Source organism: Carlito syrichta, unplaced genomic scaffold (assembly GCF_000164805.1).
Source record: "Carlito syrichta isolate Samal-C Ts95f unplaced genomic scaffold, Tarsius_syrichta-2.0.1 Scaffold308837, whole genome shotgun sequence".
Taxonomy (NCBI): Eukaryota; Metazoa; Chordata; class Mammalia; order Primates; family Tarsiidae; genus Carlito; species Carlito syrichta.
The window spans coordinates 396840-417227 of record NW_007252933.1 but is presented as its reverse complement, the minus strand read 5'-3'; the positions used below and the strand labels follow the sequence as shown (position 1 = coordinate 417227).

Sequence of the window (20388 nt, the reverse complement as noted above, 5' to 3'; positions counted from 1 at the left end):
AAAATTACAAGATTTGAGGAGGTGGGGGGAGGGGAAGGATAGACTGAAAACAGAGACAGTTCTGCCCACGGTTAATTGTTTGCCTTGCCCTGCTACTTCGAGAGATGGCTGTGACTGGACTTTGGAGGGAGGCATTCTCTGAGAGCCACGCCTTTGCAAATGAGAGTAGCAAGCTGCTGCCACAGCCGCGACTGAGTGTATTTCTTCTGGCGCAGAAGGCGTTAGTTAGACTGCCTTTACCCAAGAGGCGTGGAGGTGTCCCCGAAGGCAGAGGCCATTTCTGTGCCCCTTAAGATGCCTGGCACACCACCTCACACAGGGTTGAGGGAAAGGAGATTGAATGGATTGAAAGGAAGCTGAACTGGACTTTAAGGGGTTAACCCTCACTTATTCAGAAACCTCAGTTTAGCCCTATGTTCCTCCTCTCTTCCCCAAGGCTTTTACCAGAGCTAACTCGTCCCCCAAATTTTTGGCCTTGACAATGATAGCACTCCATATTCTTCAAGCTGTGAACCTCAGGGGCCAGGAGAAGAGGGATAGGGTACTAGAATAATCACCTGGGGGGAGTGGTCCCCAGTAGTGGAAACAGAGTCCAGATTGCCGTGCTGTTCTCTCCACCTCCCTGCAGTGCCTGGCCCCTGGCCAAACACAACACTAACGCCAGCAACAACTCCGAGGAGAAGTAAGTACTCACCCTTGCTGCCAGCAGAGCCCTAGCCTTCCCCAGTTCCAAGGATCACTCTCCTCCCCGTAGAAACCCCGGCTTTGCTTCTCTCCTTAAATGTTCCTACTCCACACCCTCCCAAGACACCAGTAGAATATTCTAGAATCCTGTTCCTTTCCTTGGAAATCCATCCCCCTGGACAGAAGGGGGTAAAGGACAAGGTCCGCATGACTTCTTGGGGAAAGTCGTTTGATCTCTTTGGCTCTCATTTTTCTTATCTGTAAAGCAAAGGGGCTGGATCAGCTAAATGCTTTGAACTTTAACATTCTACATAGCTACATGTTTGGGCATGAAAATGAGCTTCTTTACAGATCAGTGGATATTTTCCTTAATGAGGAAAATGCATTTTTAAATTCCACAACCTCAAGCTGCTGTGTGCCAGTGAAATGACCTTGCCTTGAGGCCAATTCCGGCCAATCTTGAGGGTATCATCAGGGCGTGAAAAGAGGAAATTTAAATATTTCCAGAGAACAGTCTCTTGAAAGGGTGACCTGTAATTACTTTCGGCAGATGCTGAGCTGGCAGATTAGTTTGACATGTGATTTTCGCAGGTGCCACTCATGAGCCCAGGGAGTGTGTGACATGTGTGTGAGGTTGTATGTCTGCACTGGCATGTGTCCATGTGTGCACAATTCTCCATGCTCACCACTTCTTTACAAAATGCTGTGAGTGGAGGTCTCAGTTGAATGTTGGGGGAAAACCATCAATATCAGACAGAAATGCCAATTTCTTGACTTCCAGCTGATAGGCCAAGGGTTTTTCTTGTTGGTTCCCTCTCTGTTCCTTGCATAGATCTTTTTTTCTGTTTCTCTCCATGAAGGAAGCATGTATTTTGTTTGCATAAATTTGGACATCAAATCCAGAGACAAAATGCCAACAATAAAGAAAAAATTTAGCAGATTTCATCCATAAGACAATAACTACTGTGAAACATGCTTGATTCAAAGCCAAACCTGATATTAAACCCCCTTGAATCCCTGGTAGCAGGTCTCTCAGACAGGGAAAGGCTGAGGGCACTGGATACCTTGGACAGAGGTCTTGTGGGTCTCTTGGCTTCTTTGTCCTGGGGCTAAGGTGTGGACAAGGATGAGGATGGACAGTGTTGCTGCATCAGGCTCTTAAATATTTTCCTATGAGCTCAATTAATGGGTCCACACTGAAGTCAAGGACCAAGTCACAAAATTGGGAACTGTCCCCAAATGAAGATACCTGGACATGGAAACAACTCTTTATGGATACCCTCCCCACTCTTCCATCACATTTCTGGTGAAAGAAAATTTTTCTTTTCTCCCCTCCCCATCAAACTGTTCCCAGCCAAAACCAGCATTATTTTCCAGCTCTATGCAGATTCTTTTGGGGCAGCTCTGGGTGGATTTCGGGACACATCTGGATGGTACCAGGTCTTTACTAGGCCCCCGGCAGTTAGCCAAGATCTGTAACCCAGAGTCACAACTCCTGGACAAGGCAAGCTGAGCCTAATGTTATTAAACGCCATGCAGAGTGAACCATGCCCAATAAGCTTGAGGGTAGCGCTCTCTGCTGGTACCTTGACATTAATTCTCCAGTGGCAGAAAGTGGTTCACATCACAGAGGATGAGTACCTGTTCTTGCTCTTCTCGGGTAACAATTTTAATAATCTCTTATTCTTATCCACTTTATTGAGACACTCATTGCTGAAAACTTGGAAGACAATAAAAAGCACCCACGAGCATACACACACACAAAGTACACTTCATGTCAACAGTGTTCCACTGTCAGAGATAACCTCTCAACGTGTTGGCCAATATCCCTCTAACTTTGTTCTAGGCATATATGTTGAATAAATAGGTAGATATAATACATTTAATATGCACGCTTGTTAAGAGCATATGTATCCCAACTCAGTTACCTGAGAGCTTTATGACCTTGGGCAAGTTGCCCGATTTCTCTGTGTATCAGTTTCCTGATTTATAAGATAGTGGTTGACAATTCCTGATCAAAACCCCAAATGTCCGTGCCACAAGAGATAAGACAGACAAGTGGGACCTCATCAAACTGAAAAGCTTCAGTAAAGCCAAAGGAACCATCAAGAGAGTGGGGAGACAGTCCACAGAATGCGAAAAAATATGTGCCAAGTGTATATCTGACAAAGGCCTGACATCTAGGATCTACAAGGAACTCAAATGTACCGAAAAGAAAAAAACAAACAGCCTTATCAAAAAGTGGGCAAAAGATATGTATAGACACTTTTCAAAAGAAGACATATAAGCAGTTAACAGATACATGAAAAAATACTCAACCTCACGAATCATCAAAGAAATGCAAATTAAAACCACACTGAGATACCACCTAACTCCAGTCAGGATAGCCATCATCAATAACTCAAAAAACAACAGATGCTGGAGAGAACGCAGGGAAAAGGGAAAGCTTCTACACTGTTGGTGGGGGTGTAAACTAGTACAGCCTCTGTGGAAAACTGTGACAATTCCTAAAAGATCTAAAAGTCTATCTTCCATATGACCCTGCAATCTCTTTTCTGGGAATATAACCAGAGGAACTCAAATCGCTTTATGAAAAAAATACCAGCACACGCACATTTATTGCAGCATTATTCACAATAGCAAAAACATGGGACCAACTGTGCTGTCCATTGAAAGAGGACTGGCTAAAAAAAAAATGTGATACATATACACAATGGACTATTACACAACCATAAACAAGGACAAAATCATGAACTTCACAGCAACTTGGATGAACTTAGAAGCTGTAATACTCGATGATCTATCACAGAAACGAAGAACTGAGTACATGTTCTCACTCTTAAGCAGACCTTGAATGATTATGGTAATACTATAAGGAAGGAATTGGCAATGGTGGCGCTGCCAGAGGAGGTGGGAGGGACACCTCAGCAACAACAGTACCTGCATAATGACCTTTTGTATACCTAACCCTGAATTGTACCCCACATCTTTAAAATAAATAAATAAAATAAAATAGGGGTTGGAATAGTATCTTATTTACAAGAAAGGGTAAAGACTAAATGTATGTTAATATATATGCAATGCTTAGAATAGAACCTGATACATAGTAAGTGCTCAACAAATATTGACTAGTGTGGTAGGAAGAACATTCTCCTCCAAAATATGTCCACTGTCTCAATCCCTAGAACCTGTAAATAGGTTACCTTATACGGCAAAGGGGACTTTGCAAATGTGATTAAATTTGAGGTCCTTGGGATGGGTAGATTATCCTGGGTTATCACAGTGGGCCAAGTATAATCACGCGAGTCCTAAAAAGCAGAAGGAGGGCAAAGAGAAGGTTAGAGAGGTTAAACTGAAGAAGAAGGAGAGTCACAGTGTGAGCGGACTTCACCCATCACTGCTGGCTTTGAAAATGGAGGAAAGGGGCACAAGCCCAGGAAGCAGCAGACTCTAAAATCTGGCAAGAAGGCAGGGACTTTTGTTCTCTAGCTATGAGAAACAGAATTCTCCCAATGATTAAATACACAGAAAATCGTTTCTCCCCTGGAACCTCCAGAAAGGAATGCAGCCTGCTGACATCTTGCTTTTAGTCCCATAAGACTCTTGAACTACAGAACTGTGAGATAATAAATTGGTGTTGTTTCAAGTCACTAAGTCTGTGATGATTTGTGATGGCAGCAATTTAAGATTAATAATGCAGCTTTTGGTGCCAGAAGTGGGGTGCTGCGGTAGCAAATATCTAAGAATGTCAAAGTGACTATGGAATCAAGCACGAGGCAGAAGCTGGAAGAGCATGACTTTGAGGAGCATGACTTTTTTTTCCAGTCTAGATTTCTTTGGAAGGCTGTTTGTGGAAATATGGATGTTGAAGACTCTGCCAGTAAGAGCTCAGAAAGAAATGAGGAGCACTATAGAGAAAACTTAAATCACTTAAATGCCTGACACTTAAAGGATCATAAAGAGATTATGGGTAAGAATCTAAACTCTATGGATGCTGCGGACAGGGCCCACCAAAAAAGGGGGCAGGCTATTGAAAGCTAGAGGAGGGGAACCCCTTCGGGTCCCTTCCCACTGTGGGAGCTTTTCTGTCCTCTCGATAAATCCTGCTTTCTCACTTAAAAAGAAAGAAAGAAAGAAAGAAAGCTAGAGGAAGGGGAATTGTTTCATAGTGGCAGAAAACTTAGCAGAACGATATCCTGCAGTCATGTGGAAAGCAGAATTTGTATGCAGTGAGCTTGAATATTTAACTGACGAGATTTTCTAGCAAAGTGTTGAAGATGCAACCTGGTTTCTTCATGCTGCTTATAGTAACATGCTAGAGGAAAGAAATGAATTGTAGGAAAAACTGTTAAGCCAAAAGGAACCAGAACTTTGGAAATTCTTGACATACTCAAATGGCAACAGATACAAAATTGAAGAGCTTCATGGTGAGGAAAGCATCCCTTAGGGAAAAAAAGCCATGGGTGTGGCTGGACAACCTTTTGCTAGTACCTCAGGAGATTAAAAGATCTGAATACTGCATACAGACTGTCTGAAGAGATTAAGGTGTGACTCAGCTCCCCTCAACCATCTCAGCAGAAGCCAAAAAAATAGAGAAGATATTTCTCAGAAAGATCCATGAATGTCTAATGAAGTGAATCCTTGTGATACACATAACCCATAGTGTTCTGGGAATTTTATTACAGCAGAAACACAGCCAGCTTAGACCCGAAGGAACAGAAAGAATACAAAATAAAGGAAGATCATGGGACCTTCTAAATCCTAGAAGTAGGAAACAGGCAAATGAAACAACTCAGCTACAAACAAGTGTTACCTTTCACAAAAAAAGAAGGATGTCTCAGAGAAGAATGCCTTGAGCCCAGAGGCAGAGCCATGAACCACAGAGAATTTATCTCAGGTTTTGAAACATACAGGCACTTGCCTGACTGGATCTCAATATTGCCTGTGACCAGCATCTCTTTTTGTCCTTCCGGCCTCCCTCTCTTTGAGCTAGAACACTTGTAGCCATTAATCCCGTGCTGGCCCTACCATTGTACAGAGCATGGTGGGGCAGATCTTTTGTTACTTTAGTTTTACACGTCCATGGATGGAGAGAAATTAAGCCCCAGTTTGATTCACACCCAGAGACTTACCCTGCCAGATTTAGATGAGGAGATTTGGAACTTTAGAGTTCATGAGGCTTAGATGAGACTGTTGCGGGGGGTCTTGAGATGGAGTGAATCCATGTGAATCTTGGAGGGTCAAAGGGTGGAGTGTGGGAAGGGAGAATAATGACTCCCCTCCGTGCCTTTGCCCTAATCCCCACATCCCGTGAATATGTTTGTTACCTTCTCTGGCAAGAGGGACTTTGCAGATGTGATTAAGTTTAAGGACCTTGAGATGAGGAGATTAACCTGGATTGCCAAGGTGGGCCCAATATAATCGCATGCAGTCTTCAAAGTGAAGAAACTTTTCCAGCCACAAAGGACTAGAGAGATGGCATCTTGAGAAGTTCTCGGTCCACTGTTGCTGGCTTTGAAGATGGAAGAAGAGAGCCCTGAGTCCAGGAATGCAGCAGCAGTGAAAGCCTGGAAATGGCCCTCGCATCACCGCCCGCAAGAAAATGGGAACCTCAACCCTATGATTGCCAAAAAACGGAATTTTGCCAAAAGTCCAAATGAAGGGAACAAATTCTCCTCCAGAGTCTCTAGAAAGACCCACAGCCCTGGTAACACCTTAATTTTAGTCTGGTGAGACCCATCCTAAAATTCTGACCTACAGATCTGCGAGATAATACATTTGTGTTGTTTTTAAGCTGCAAAGTTCATGATAATTTACTCTGGGAGCAATGGAAAAGGAATATAGCTAGTATTATAATTTCTTTTGTAGTCTGCTTTTTAACTTAGCCAACAATTAGAAGCAATTTCCCCGTGTCACTCTTCTTTCACAACATCATTTTAAGTGGCCTCATAGGATTCCACAGTTGAGGATGAATCTCCCACTGTTGCATGATTAAATTGCTTCCAGTTTTTGACCCTTATAAATAATGGTAGTGATTATTCTTCTACAAGCATGCCTGTACACATCCTTGATTCCATAGGAAGTGCTAGGTTAGAGGGGGCTGGTCTTTGTCAATGAGGGCTTAATTATCAGAAGTTTGTTTCTCAACCCATGCCTTCCTTCAGAGTGTGGAAGAGCCGAATCAGAAGGGCCCAAGGGGATTCCAGAGGGTGCCCCTTCAGCAGGCAAGACTTGGCCTTGAGTCTTGGTTTCCTCAGCTCTTCAATGGGGTATTAACACCTGCCATGTCCAACTATTATAACTATTCATTGTATCACTTTATAGGGGTATCTAGCTCTTTAAAGACAACCAATTTAAAAAAAGGGGAGTAGAGTAAAGTCATGTGTTGAGGAGAACCTACTGGCAGGACCCTCCTGCAGACAGATGGATGGAATTGTTTCATAGCACAGCAAAGTCTGAATGTGAGTCTGAACTCTGCCCCACGTGCAGGCTTCAGATGACTCTGAGATTTGTCACTATATGCTTCCTAAACCTGTTCCTGTCTATGCAAAATTGGCTTTCCTTCTGCTTGCTGGCTTTCTCATCAAGGCTCAGGCTTTCATTTGATTCAGAGACAGGTTTTGAGAACAGTAGACAGGCCATACCCTTTGCTTCAGAACAAAGAGCTTGGCGGATGACTTTCAAAACTCTGAGTGACTTTTCCAACCTCAGTGTGTAGATTTGGGTTTATCTCCCACGATCTTGTAATGTCTCCAGTCTCAGGCTGTTTGTGACTTCCTGCCGGAGACCAGCTCCAGCCAGGTTCAGGGTACCCCAAAGGTGGAGACGGTGTTGGCGACTGGGGGGAAGAAGAAAGAGAGAGAGAGAGAGAGAGAGAGAAAGAAAGAGACCAGACGCCTGTCTAGTGCAGAAGCTGTTTATTGGGAATTACAACGGGTCTTTTATACACAGTCGGGTGTGTGAGGGGCGTTCCCCACCCACCAGATGTTCTTTCAGGTATAATCCCATAACCTAATTGATGAAACCTTAATCCATGACTGCCTTTAAACCCTTTTCATACTGCCTATAAACCCTTTTCACAGTGCCTATAAACCCTTTTCGTACTAATACCAAGTTAAACAATTCTATAGAGACTTAAGTACTTACTTTACAAACTAAAGTGGCCATCACAGAATGTTTGGAATGTGGCCCAGTCCAAAGTTCACAGTGGGCTACCTGCAAGTAACCCAACCGCATTCTTTCAACAAAATGGCTGTCTTCTAAAACTATATTCTACAATTTATACCTTATTCAACTTCAATAAATCCTAAGATCATGACCCAGAAGGCTGTGACCAATACTAAGGCTCTTAGATGTGACCCGAGTTTGAATTATAAGTTGTGTGAAAGCCAAAGCTGCAGTTTGTGGAAGAATGGAGCAATGAGCTTCTAAAGTTAGCTTGTGTTCGTCCCAGTCTCAGAGTTTTTATGTTTTGAGCTCACAGGAGCTTAATCTGGTTAGTGCTGAGTAGAAAGGGGGAGGAAATGGGGTCAATAGCTCCCGAACGCATCCTAGTGGTCTCGGGGTCAACGGCCCTTCCTGATCCCTAACGCTCAGTGGGCCTCCGTGTCTGGCTCCCAACAACTTCCCAGGAGCTCATGAAAATAGATCAGAAATTATAGAAGTTACTAATTTCTCAATGTATACTTTAATGGATGTAGTTTACCTTACACTTTAAGAATAAAAATAAAATCAATAACCTCATTTCATCCCAATGTGCTGGAAATACTCATTTCCTATGCCATGTCCTCTCTCCATGCCACTGCAAGCCTCTGGTTGGTAATAATGCCCTTGGTATATGAAGTTGGCTAAATGTCACCTGCATCATCCAGTGACAAGGCAGAAAGGGAAGAGAAAGAGAAAAAAGAGAGAAAGAACAACATAAAACAAGAGGAGGAAGTACTGAGAGACACTGCCTCCAGAGCAGATTCACATCAGAGAATCCAAATCAAAACCACATTAAGATACCACCTAACTCTAGTAAGGATAGCCATCACTGAGGCGAGTGGATTGCCTGAGCCCACAGGTTCAAGAACAGCCTGGGCAACTTGGCAAGACCTCATCTCTACAATAAATCAAAAATTAAGTCAGGCTCGGTGGCTCAGCCTGTAATCCTGTGCTTTGGGAGGCTGAGGCGAGTGGATTGCCTGAGCCCGTGGGTTCGAGACCTTATCTCTACAATAAATCAAAAATCAGCCAGGCATGGTAGCGCATGCCTGTAATTCCGGCTACGTGGAAGGCTATGGTGGAAGGATCGCCGGAGCCCAGCAGGTCAAGGCTGCGGTGGCCAGGAGCAGCCACTACACTGCAGTCTGGGCGACAGAGTGAGACTCCAACTCAAAAACAAACAAATTAGCCAGGCGTGGTAGCACCTGTAGTTCCAACTACCTGGAAGGCTGAGGCAGAAGGATCGCCTGAACCCAGCAGGTCGACGCTGGGGTGGCCATGAGCATGCCACTGCACTTCAGCCTGGGCGACAGAGTGAGACTCCAACTCAAAAAAAAAAAAAGGAAGAAAGAAAGAAAGAAAGTGGACTGGATAAAGAAAATGTGGTAAATGTGGTGCATTCACACAATGGAGTGTAACGCAACCATAAAGAAGGGCAAACTCATGGACTTCGCAGTAAATTGGATGGAGTTGGAGACCATGATACTTAGTGATCTATCACAGAAACAAGGAGCTGAATACTCCACGTTCTCACTCATATGTGGGACCCAAATACTAATTGCAATCGCACAAGGGATTGGAAGTTGTGGGACATTGCGGAGGGGTGTGGGAGGGAGAGGGTGAGACATAAAAACACAAATTGTACCTGATCCTAAACCAGAGCAAGTGAGGACCAGTTGGAGGCCCAGACTTCCACTGCATGCAGACTACTTATGTACCTAATCCTGACTTGTACTCCACAGCTCTATAATAAAATAAAGTTATTTAAAAAACTAAAATTGGCCGGGCTTGGTGGCTCATCCTATAATCCCAGCAATTTGGGAGACCAAGGCAAGTGGATTACCTGACCCCACAGGTTGAAGACCAGCCCAGGCAACCTGGTGAGACCTCGTCTCTACAATAAACCAAAAATTAGCCAGGCACAATAGCCTGCACCTACAGTTTTGGCTACTTGGAAGACAGAGGCGGAAGGATCGCCAGAGCCCAGTAGGCCGACGCAGGGGTGGCCGTGAGTGTGCCACTGCACTCCAGCCTGGGCAACGGAGTGAGACGCCAACTCAAAAAAAAAAATTAAAATGAAAAAGAGGAGAGGATTCAATGATCCCGGCAGGTGGCCTAACCCCTTGCTGTGGGGGTCCAGGACTGTGTGTCCTGAAGCAATGCTTTCAGGAGGTCTTAGTGTCAACCCTGAAGCGGGTACTCAGAGCCAAGGAAAAGGATTTGGTCTCAGGCTGGGGACTAGGATTCCTGAAACCATGTGAAGATCCCATTCTGCAGAAAGAGTCCTTCCCAGTTCGGAAACTCCAGAAAGCTTAAAAGTACAGAGAGGTGTTTGTTGCTGCCTTAGGTGGGTTGCCAGGGGCTGTCCCTGCTCATGTGTCCCCCACCCCAAACATTCGGTCCGCCCACACAAGTGGTCCACACAGTCAGGGTAAGCTGAGGGCTTCTTTTGGGCTCTGGATAATACTATATGCACAAACCTTCTTCCAAACCCAAGACTGATAGCCCTGTCAATGAGCAATTGATCTTGTACTTGCTGAGTCCAGTGGAAGGCAGAACATCACCAGAGTCTCTTCTGGAGCACAGCTCTAGCTCTGTAGTCCTGGGCCAGCATATGAGGCATATGGGATGGCAGAGGAGACTCAAGAACCCAAAGAAAAGGAGGAGTCTCCAATACCACCCGCAAACTCAAATCTGCAGAAAATCCTGAAAATAAAAACTAAGCACTCTACATGATTTATTTCATTCAGCGTTGGCCTACATTATTCCCAGGGTGACTTTTTTTTTCGAGTTGGGGTTTCATTCTGTCGCCTAGGCTGGAGCGCAGTGGCATGATCACAGCTCACTGCAGCCTCGACCTCCTGGACTCAGGCCACCCTTCTGCCTCAGCCTCCTGAGTAGCTGGGACTATAGGTCTGCAAGTGTGCACTACCATGCTTGACTACATTTTTTATTTTTTATAGAAATGAGGTCTTGCTATGCTGCCTAAGCTGGTCTTGAACTCCTGGGCTCAAGCAATCCTCCTGCCTCGGCCTCCCAAAATGCTAGAAATACAGGCATGAGTTACCATGCCCAGCCACAGGATGATGATTTTTGATGGAGAGGCGGGATCCGGGTGTTTGGAAATGAGCCTTTACGACATCAGCACAAATGCAGTGAAGGTGTTAGAGATGGTTCCCAGGGGAATTCTCCAGGGATCCCAAACTCAGTCAAGAAAGGAACTGCCTCAGAACCATCAGAGCAATGTTTAAATGCACATTGCCAGATCCCTGCCCTGGAGGGAATATGGGTCGGCCCTGGAAATCAGCATTTTCACGAAGCTCCTCCCAAGACCTCAGCTGACCTCGGTGACATTGTCATTTTGCATTTTCATTCCCAGCATCCCAAAGGGTGTGGATGCTGCCACAAACACATGGAAATATCATCACTATGACCTTACAGTCGACTGTGGCTTCCTGGGGATTGAGCTGGGAGGGAAGGACCCTGAAGTCTTTCCTACCTCAGCCTGTCTTCCCATACAGGTATTCCCCATGTGACTCCATGAGACTGAGAGGACTGTATTGTGGACAGCCACTTCATGAGCTTCCACCTGAAATTGCCCTAGGGTGGCTAAGCTAATCCAGGTCTCTCAAACCCTCCAAAGCTGCAGTCTTTTAACACGCTGCACTGTCTGTGTGTGTCTGGGTTTCCAGGAAGAAGAAGGATGTGGTTGTGGTGGATCCCTCCAGCAACTTGTACTACCGCTGGCTGAGTGCCATTGCCCTGCCTGTCTTCTATAACTGGTGTATGCTCGTTTGCAGGTAGGGGGGAGCGGTGGGGTGGTGGTAGAGTAGAAGGAGAAAGGATGAGAACACCAGGCCTAGGAGACAGAGCTCTGGCTCTCACTCAGGAAGCCTGAGTTCTGGTCCTCTCACAGCCATCATTTAGCTGGTGTGCCTCAGTTTCTCCATCTATAAAAATAGAAAGTTCTCCAAGAGGACCATCGGGGTGCTCTGAAGCTGGTGGGGCACTGAGCCTGAGAGAGACAGTGTGGGTTTTGGCACGTTGGGGCCTTCTTAAGTGAGTTGCGTGAGGAGAATGAGAGGCAAGTTGTTTTTCTCCTGAGGGAGAAGGGCATGGTTCTAAGCATGCTGTAGGGTAGGCATACAGAGGAGAGCCTCTTCTAGTCTAAGCAGAAGGTGGTGTTGAGGGCCCCTCCTAGGAAGGCTGCTGTTTGCAATTGCAGAGGAGAGCTGTTGCTGCTCTGAGGGGAAGCCAGGGGCCTGGGCTTTTCTGCGTAAGCCTACAGGGTGGGGGTGCCAGAGGGAGCTAGTTCTCCTGAGAGCAACCTTGGCCTTCAAAGCTTTCCTGAGCACACCACCAAACAAGGGCCAGCAGGGCCAGCTGGTGATGCTCTGGGCAAACAGGAGCTTTGGGCCATTTCTGAGGAAGTTTACAAGCTACAGAGCAGGAGGAAGGGCGAGCTGCTACTCCCTAGAGGTAAGCAAGGCCTACAGGATAAGGACGCAGGGTCAGCTGCTGCTTCTCTGAGGGTAGACAGGAGGACTTAGGGCCATTCCGGAGCAGGCCTGCAGGACAGATGTGCAGAGGCAGGTCTCGGCGCTTCTGAGAGTGAGCAGGGGCTTTGAGGCCCACCTGAGCCAGCACACAAATGAAGGTGCAGAGGTGAGTCCTACCCCCTGAGGGAAGACAGTGGACTTTGAGGCATTCCTGAGCAAGTCTGCAAGGCACAGAGCCACTGCTTTGGGAAGCCATGTGATGAGTTTTGGGGCATTCCTGCTCATGCCTTATAGCAAGGATGCAGAGGAGACTCAATGCCACCTGTCTCAAGAACGCAGAGACCTTCAGGATTATCTGAGCCAAGAGTGATCTCCTGCTCTTCTGAGGGGTTTCTGGGGCAGGTGAAAAGGAGGAGTCCTTGGGGCCTATCCTAGCAAGTGAGAAAGATGGTGTGCATATCAAGCTACTGTTCTCTGGTGTAAGCCAGGCTTTGAGGAGATGGGGTGAGCCGCTATTCTTCTTTGGGGAAGCCCAAAGTATCCTCCCCCCAACCAAGCTGCATCCACCAAGCTGCAGGGTGGACTATAGGGGCAGGTTTCTGTGCCCTTGAAGTTAAGGGGCAGAGTTTGAGGGTGCTGCTTGTGTGACAAATAGCACAAAGATCGAGAAGGTAGGACAGACATACTGGCCTGTTCTATTATTAATCTCTCAGAAATGCTCATATCTTTGTTGGAATTTGACCCCCACAAAAGGCAGGTCCTTAGCCCTTTTACCTGATTCCACCAGTGAGGCCTGGAAAACTGCACCTCCTGAAGTCTCAGAGCCCATGGCTAAGAGGCAAGAGGACCATTCTTTGGGGGTCAAGCCCAGCGTTCTCCTTAGGGGCTCTGTGACCATGAGACAGAAAAGGTCCTCAGAGCCTGGATCTCCTCATCAGAAGCTGAGGTGATTACACTGGGGTAGTAACACCACAGGCAGAGCCGCTCCCAGATGAAACAATCCAGTGTCATCAGCACAGAGCCAGTGCCCACCCACAGACATGCAACATGTGACCATCCTTCTCGCACTTGGCTTGTTTAGAGCCTGTTTTGATGAGCTTCAGTCCAACTACCTGATGATGTGGCTGGTCCTGGACTACTTGGCAGATATCCTCTATGGCTTGGATATGCTGGTGCGAGCTCGGACAGGTGAGTATTCCCAAGCCTGGGGAGGGAGCCATGGGGACCACAGGACTGTTCAGGGAGACTCAGCATGGTAGGTTAGAAATAATCTATCTTTGGCTATGAAAGGCCAGGCAGGTCTGGGGATCTCCAGCTGTGGTTGTGGATGGTGCTGCCTAAACCCTTGGACAGGACTCTGAGCAGGGGTAGAACAACTGGGTTCTGGGCCCTGCTTTCCCCATAAGCTGTTTGATTTTGAGTAAGTCAAGTTGTCTCTCTGGGCCTCGTTTGTATCACCTGTGAAATAAGCAGGACAAATTGCAGTCTCAAAGGACCCTCCAGCTCTGATGAGCAGGAGGGAGAGTTCAGTAAACGTTGGAGTTTCTCTTCTTGGGCAGTCAGAGGAACCCCTTGGCTTTCAGGGGAGTTTGATGATGCGGAGAACTAAAAATCTGAAATGAGGCCTAAGTGAGCAATGATTTCCTTTGAATCACCTCTGTCTGGGGGTGGGCAGTGATACCCACCTACACCTCAGGAACTGAACCGTGAGCCCTTGGGAAGATCTTTTGCTAATTTGCACAATGACATAACCTAAGTGGTGGAAACCTTGCTTATTTTCTCCAAGATTTTTGAACTAAACACCCTGCCATATTTGTCAGTATAAACACCACTGGCTCACAGCAGCCAACCTCAGTATGGCTTCATGTACAAAGCATCTCAAGCACATCTTGCCTTCTCATTGGGACAGCTGCATGAGACACAAAGTGCAGACATGATTAACTCCACCTTGCTGATTTAGAAGCTGAGACCAGAGATGCCGGGTGACTCGCCCAGAGTCCATGGTCACTACCTGGCCATGCCAGAGTGGCACCCCATCTGCTTCTACACCAGTGGCCAACATTGTAATTTAGAAGACCTCAAATACACAGTTTGAGGCTTGCATGGGTGACCTAGCCAGCTCTGGTGGTCTACCCCTCTGCTATGATCATATTAGCCAACACAGACACAAGAGTTCTGAGAATGCCTATTGGCCAACTGTCCCTGGACTCATCCAAGTTTCAGTGGCACAAGGCGCCCTCACTCAGACATTGACCCACCCCTTGTACCTGGGTACTATCCTTCACAACCCAGGATTTAGCAGGAAGATAGGGAGAAGGAGGCCAGGAATCATATCCCAAGGAAAACAAGCATTAGAATGGAGAGAAGACATTTTAAAGAAGAGGTCATGGGCATAAGGATGGCTATATAATGCTCTAGACACTCGATGAACTCATGTATAACTAAAGAATGCAATGTGGATCCAGGTGTCCTTTATATATGATGGCAAACTTGATTTTCAGTTTTAATGGAGGGAGCGGTCCTATCCTCAGTCTAGCCTCAAAGTGCGGCCTGGACTGGTGGCAGCAGCTCACCTGGAACTTGTTGGAATTGACCCCAGCACCAACTCTGGGGGGCAGGCCGGCACTGTGTTTCACAGAGCCCTTGAGGTCATTCTGATGCTCACTAAAATCTAAAAAGTATTCATTATATTATTCTCTCTACTCTTGTGCATGTTTGGAAATGTACAAAATAAAACATAAAATGGAAGGCAGGCCATAGCCTACTTTTACCCATCATAATGCCTCATGACTCCCAGTGTCCAGCCCAGTTTCAGTCCAATCTGATTCTCTATGGGTGGGTCCCAGACTTTAAGTTTCTAAAGTCTCTTGAGCACACTCATATTCTGTTGATGAGAATGTAAGCTATTTCAACCCCTGTGGAAAGAAGCTTGGAGATTTCTCAAGCTTGGAATTTTTCTAAATATAGATCTACCATTCAGTCCAGAAATCCTACTACTGGGCATATATCCAAAGAAGTATTAATTACTCTACCAAAAATATGGCTGCACATGTATGTTCATTGCAGCACCATCCACAGTAGCAAAAACATGGAACCAACCCAGTTGGCCATCAATGTTACATGCATGCCAGTGATACATACATCCCATAGAATACTATGCAGCCATAAAAATAACAAAATCGTGTCCTTTGCTGCAACATGGATACAGTTGGAGATCATCATTCTAAGCGAATTATCACAGAAACAGAAAATTGAATATCACATGTTCTCACTTACAAGTAGGAGCTAAACACTGAATGTATACAGAAATAAGGATGAGAACAGCAGACACTGAGCACTCTTTAAACGGGGAAGGATGGGAGGGAAATAAGGATTGAAAAACCATCCATTGTGTACCATGCTCACCATCTGCGTGACGGGTTCAATTGAAGCCCAAACTTCACAATCAGGCAATCTGCCTATGTAACAAGCCTGTTCATATACCCCTGGAATCTAAAAAAAAAAATAGAATTTTTTAAAAAAGCATATCCTTTAAACAGAATAAATAAATAAATAAAATTAAATTAAAACCCCTTAGGTCAAAATATTAATAATATGTAACCAGGAAAGAGAACTGTTTTTCCCCACAGTGTTCTTAAAAGGCAGGTTAGGCCAGGAGTGGTGGCTCACACCTATAATCCCAGCCCTTGAGAGGCCGAGGCAAGAAGATTTTGCTTGAGCCCACAAATTCAAGACCACTCTAGAATGCAGAAAGAGGCCTCATCTCCACAAAAAATTTAAAAAGTATCTGGGCATGGTGGTGCATGACTGTAATCCCAGCTACTCAGGAGGCTGAGGTGAAAGGATCACCTGAGCCCAGGATGTTGAGGCTGCAGTGAGCCGTGATCGTGCCACTGCACTCCAGCCTGGACTACTGAGTAAGACCCCCAACTCAAAAAAATTAAAAAGGCAGATTGCACCCCATTCATGACTGGTGAAATCAGTTTGGTAGGCCATACATAACCTGTGTCTTTTTTAAAGTTTTATTATTAATATTTTCAAGCATAGATAAAAAGCAGAGAGAATAGTATTATGAATCTCCATGAACCCTCACTTCGCTTCAGCCTTATCAACATTCTGCCCGTGTTTTTTTTACCTGTTCCACCATGCCCTTTCCTTGGCTAGAAGATTTTAAAGCAAATCCCAAGCATTAACCACTTTAGCATGTATCTCTAACTTTAAAGGATGGTATATACATACATATATATATATGTATATATATATATATAATTCCATTTGTCTTTTAAAATTTAATCATTCTTTGATATCATCTAATACCCAGTCCACATTCAGATGTATGCAATTGACCTTTTTATTTCAGGTATTAAATAGAATTGACTAGACTCTCAGAAAATATCAGAGTGCATTTCCTGTAGTAATGGTGTTTTAAAAAATTACTTATATATGTATCAATACATGTTGTGTAGTCATGATATAAAATATCTTTCCATGTGCTGTGGTCAAAACAGTCAGCATCTCTGGTGCCAAGTGACCTCCATTTTCTTCTTTAGGTTTCCTTGAACAAGGCTTAATGGTCAGGGATACTGACAGACTGTGGAAGCATTACACAAAGACCTTGCAGTTCAGGCTGGATGTGTTGGCCCTGGTCCCTACAGACCTAGCTTACTTAAAGCTGGGCATGAACTACCCAGAACTGAGGTTCAACCGCCTACTAAAGATCTCCCGGCTCTTTGAATTCTTTGATCGCACAGAGACGAGGACCAACTACCCCAATGTGTTCAGAATTGGGAACTTGGTCTTGTACATCCTCATCATCATCCACTGGAATGCCTGCATCTACTTTGCCATTTCCAAGTTCATTGGCTTTGGGACAGACTCCTGGGTCTACCCAAACATCTCAATCCCCGAGTATGGGCGCCTCTCCAGGAAGTACATTTACAGTCTCTACTGGTCCACCTTGACCCTGACCACCATCGGTGAGACCCCACCCCCTGTAAAAGACGAAGAGTATCTCTTTGTGGTCATAGACTTCTTGGTGGGCGTTCTGATTTTTGCCACCATTGTGGGCAACGTGGGCTCCATGATCTCGAATATGAATGCCTCGCGGGCAGAGTTCCAGGCCAAGATTGACTGCATCAAGCAGTACATGCAGTTCCGCAAGGTCACCAAGGACTTGGAGACAAGAGTGATCCGGTGGTTTGACTACCTGTGGGCCAACAGGAAGACAGTGGATGAGAAGGAGGTGCTCAAGAGCCTCCCAGACAAGCTGAAGGCCGAGATTGCCATCAATGTGCACCTGGACACTCTGAGGAAGGTCCGCATCTTCCAGGACTGCGAGGCGGGGCTGCTGGTGGAGCTGGTGCTGAAGCTGCGGCCCACCGTGTTCAGCCCTGGGGACTATATCTGCAAGAAGGGGGACATCGGGAAGGAGATGTACATCATCAAGGAGGGCAAGCTGGCTGTGGTGGCCGACGATGGGATCACCCAGTTCGTGGTGCTCAGTGATGGCAGTTACTTTGGGGAAATCAGCATCCTGAACATCAAGGGGAGCAAATCAGGGAACCGCAGGACAGCCAACATCAGGAGCATTGGTTACTCAGACCTGTTCTGCCTCTCGAAGGATGACCTGATGAAGGCCCTCACTGAATACCCCGAAGCCAAGAAGACCCTGGAGGAGAAGGGACGGCAGATTCTGATGAAGGACAATCTCATCGATGAGGAGGTAGCCAGGGCTGGGGCAGACCCCAAGGACATTGAGGAGAAGGTGGAACACCTAGAGTCCTCCCTGGACACCCTGCAGACCAGGTTTGCGCGGCTCCTGGCTGAGTACAACGCCACCCAGATGAAGGTGAAGCAGCGTCTCAGCCAACTGGAGAGCCAGGTGAAGATCGGTGGGGGCAGCCTCTTGTCTGACGGGGAGGCTCCCGGGGATGCTACAAAGACAGAGGACAAACAACAGTAAAAATGCAGTGTCTATCTCCTGCCTCACGGGGTCAGCTGTCAGCGTGATGCTATGTGGCCACAGTTACGTGGCATGGAACTTGCTGGGGTTTAATTCCAGGTCTACTCGCTCTTTGAAAGCTGTGTGACTGCAAGAGAGAACCTTGGTTTCCTCATGTAGAAAATGGGGCTCAGCCGGGCTCGGTGGCTCAGCCTGTCATCCCAGCACTTTGGGAGGCCGAGGTGAGTGGATTGCCTGAGCCCACGGGTTTGAGACCCGCCTGGGCAACTTGGCGAGACCTCATCTCTACAACAAATCAAAAATTAGCCAGGCGTGGTGGCGTGCGCCTGCAGTTCCAGCTACTTGGAAGGCTGAGGCCAGAGCCCAGCAGGTTGAGGCTGCGGTGGCCGGGAGCGGCCACTGCACTCCAGTCTGGGCGACAGAGTAAGACTCCAACTGAAAAGAAAAAGAAAAAGAAAAAGAAGGAAAATGGGACTCATTTTGTCGGCCCCAGTGAAGTGTCAGGTGAAATACTGCATGAGGCAGGGCTTTGTAAAGTGTATGAAGGTGGGCACACAGGACTCCAAGTTATTTTTTATAGAATCCACAAGGAATTTTTAGGCTTTTAAATCTGATTTTCTCATAAACGGAAGATTATTTCATCATGCTTCTCCTCTGAAACCTCACTCTACCGCCATCTGATAATGTAGGTATAATAACAAACTAAAGGTACAACATAGTAACTCAAATTCAACCTTACACAAGACAATTTGGTATGTGTTTCTGTATCTGGTATCTCCCCATGTGCTCTTTGGGACCCTAGAAACCCTGGCCTTTGGTAGAGCTATGGCAAGTAGAAGTTCTGTGGGATGAAGAGAGGCTACCCCACTTGGGGTCACTTCAAGTCTGTGAAGCAAAGCTAGACTCCCTGCCATCCAACCACTGTGAAACCAGAATCTGTTTCAAAGAAACAGAAGAAACATCCCCTCCTTCTCTCTTGCCAAAGGGATTCAAAGGCAGCCCCTACCTTCCCCTTTGAGTCAGGGTCCAACGACTTATTCCAGCACAAGGAAAAAGCCATGTTCAGGGAGACCATTTAGGTTGAAGGTTGAAGTGGTGTCCTAAGCCAAAAAAGTTGGCAACTAATACTTTAGAAGATGAGACCTTTAGGCCATATCTTTGCAAACTGCCCTTTCACCCATGAAGCGGACGCCTCAAGACCTCTGGGAATGGCATCCTGAGACCTAAGGCTCGTAGATTGCAGAAATTAGCTTTTTTATTTTTACCCAGTAAATAAAATTTCATCAGCATTTTATAGCAGATTTATATTTTTTCCTACTAAACTTTACTCCCAATGAACAGATAGATTGATATTTTTCAGTTCTATAATTTCATATTATGACCTCAATGTTCCATTCTTCATTTACATACATGTTGCGAATTACCCCAAAATTAGTTTTTCCTTCTTTTTCTCTGTCTCTTTCTTTTTTCCTTCTCTCTTTCTCCCTCTCTCTTTTTCTTCTCTTCTTCTTCTCCTTCTCTTCCTTTGCCTCCTCCTTCTCCTCTTCCTCCTCCTCTTCTTTCTTTTTTTTTCTTCTCTTAGACATGATGCACCACTTTGCTTTGACAACTTTGAAGTCTCTGCGGTCTGATGTTATAGTTCTATGCTACACAGTTGGGCCCTAATGTAGTTTGTGCAAAAGGTGCTGCATTTTCAAGTATGTATTTTGGATGTATGTGGGTCTCTTCTTGTTTTTATTGTGGGTAATATGACCATTTTAACTTTTCTAAAAAATGGATTAAAGGCTCTATTAAAGGTCATAGATCCAAGCTCATATCATCAAACAAAGTAACTAGCAATGTTTTCTCAAAACGTGTATACTTTTAAAGCCTTAATAATTAGTTCTTCCTGCATTCATATTTGCACAGGAAAAATAAAGACCTGAATTTAAAAATATTAATGACTCTTGCTTCAGCTCTTGCCATAAAGAAAGATTCAGTCCCAGAGTATGTTTCTAGAGCAATGGGTTCCCTAGAAAGAACAAGTGCTGACGAACG

General features: G+C 45.6%; 1 protein-coding gene across 2 annotated transcripts in view; it reads left to right on the top strand.

Annotated features, from left to right (window-relative positions):
* CNGA3 (cyclic nucleotide gated channel alpha 3) overlaps positions 1-18505 on the top strand; it is a 48708-nt gene extending 30203 nt beyond the window's left edge. Inside the window, exons 4-8 of one of the 2 annotated variants that reach the window (XM_008066056.2) lie at positions 629-682; positions 9234-9252; positions 11593-11690; positions 13471-13577; positions 16940-18505. In XM_008066056.2, the coding sequence (XP_008064247.1) occupies positions 629-682; positions 9234-9252; positions 11593-11690; positions 13471-13577; positions 16940-18351 (1690 nt within the window). In that variant the 3' untranslated portion in view covers positions 18352-18505. Of the gene's footprint in view, positions 1-628; positions 683-9233; positions 9253-11582; positions 11691-13470; positions 13578-16939 lie in introns of both variants that reach the window. The other variant, XM_008066055.2, reaches the window with a different exon arrangement.
* Positions 18506-20388: the final 1883 nt, after the last annotated feature.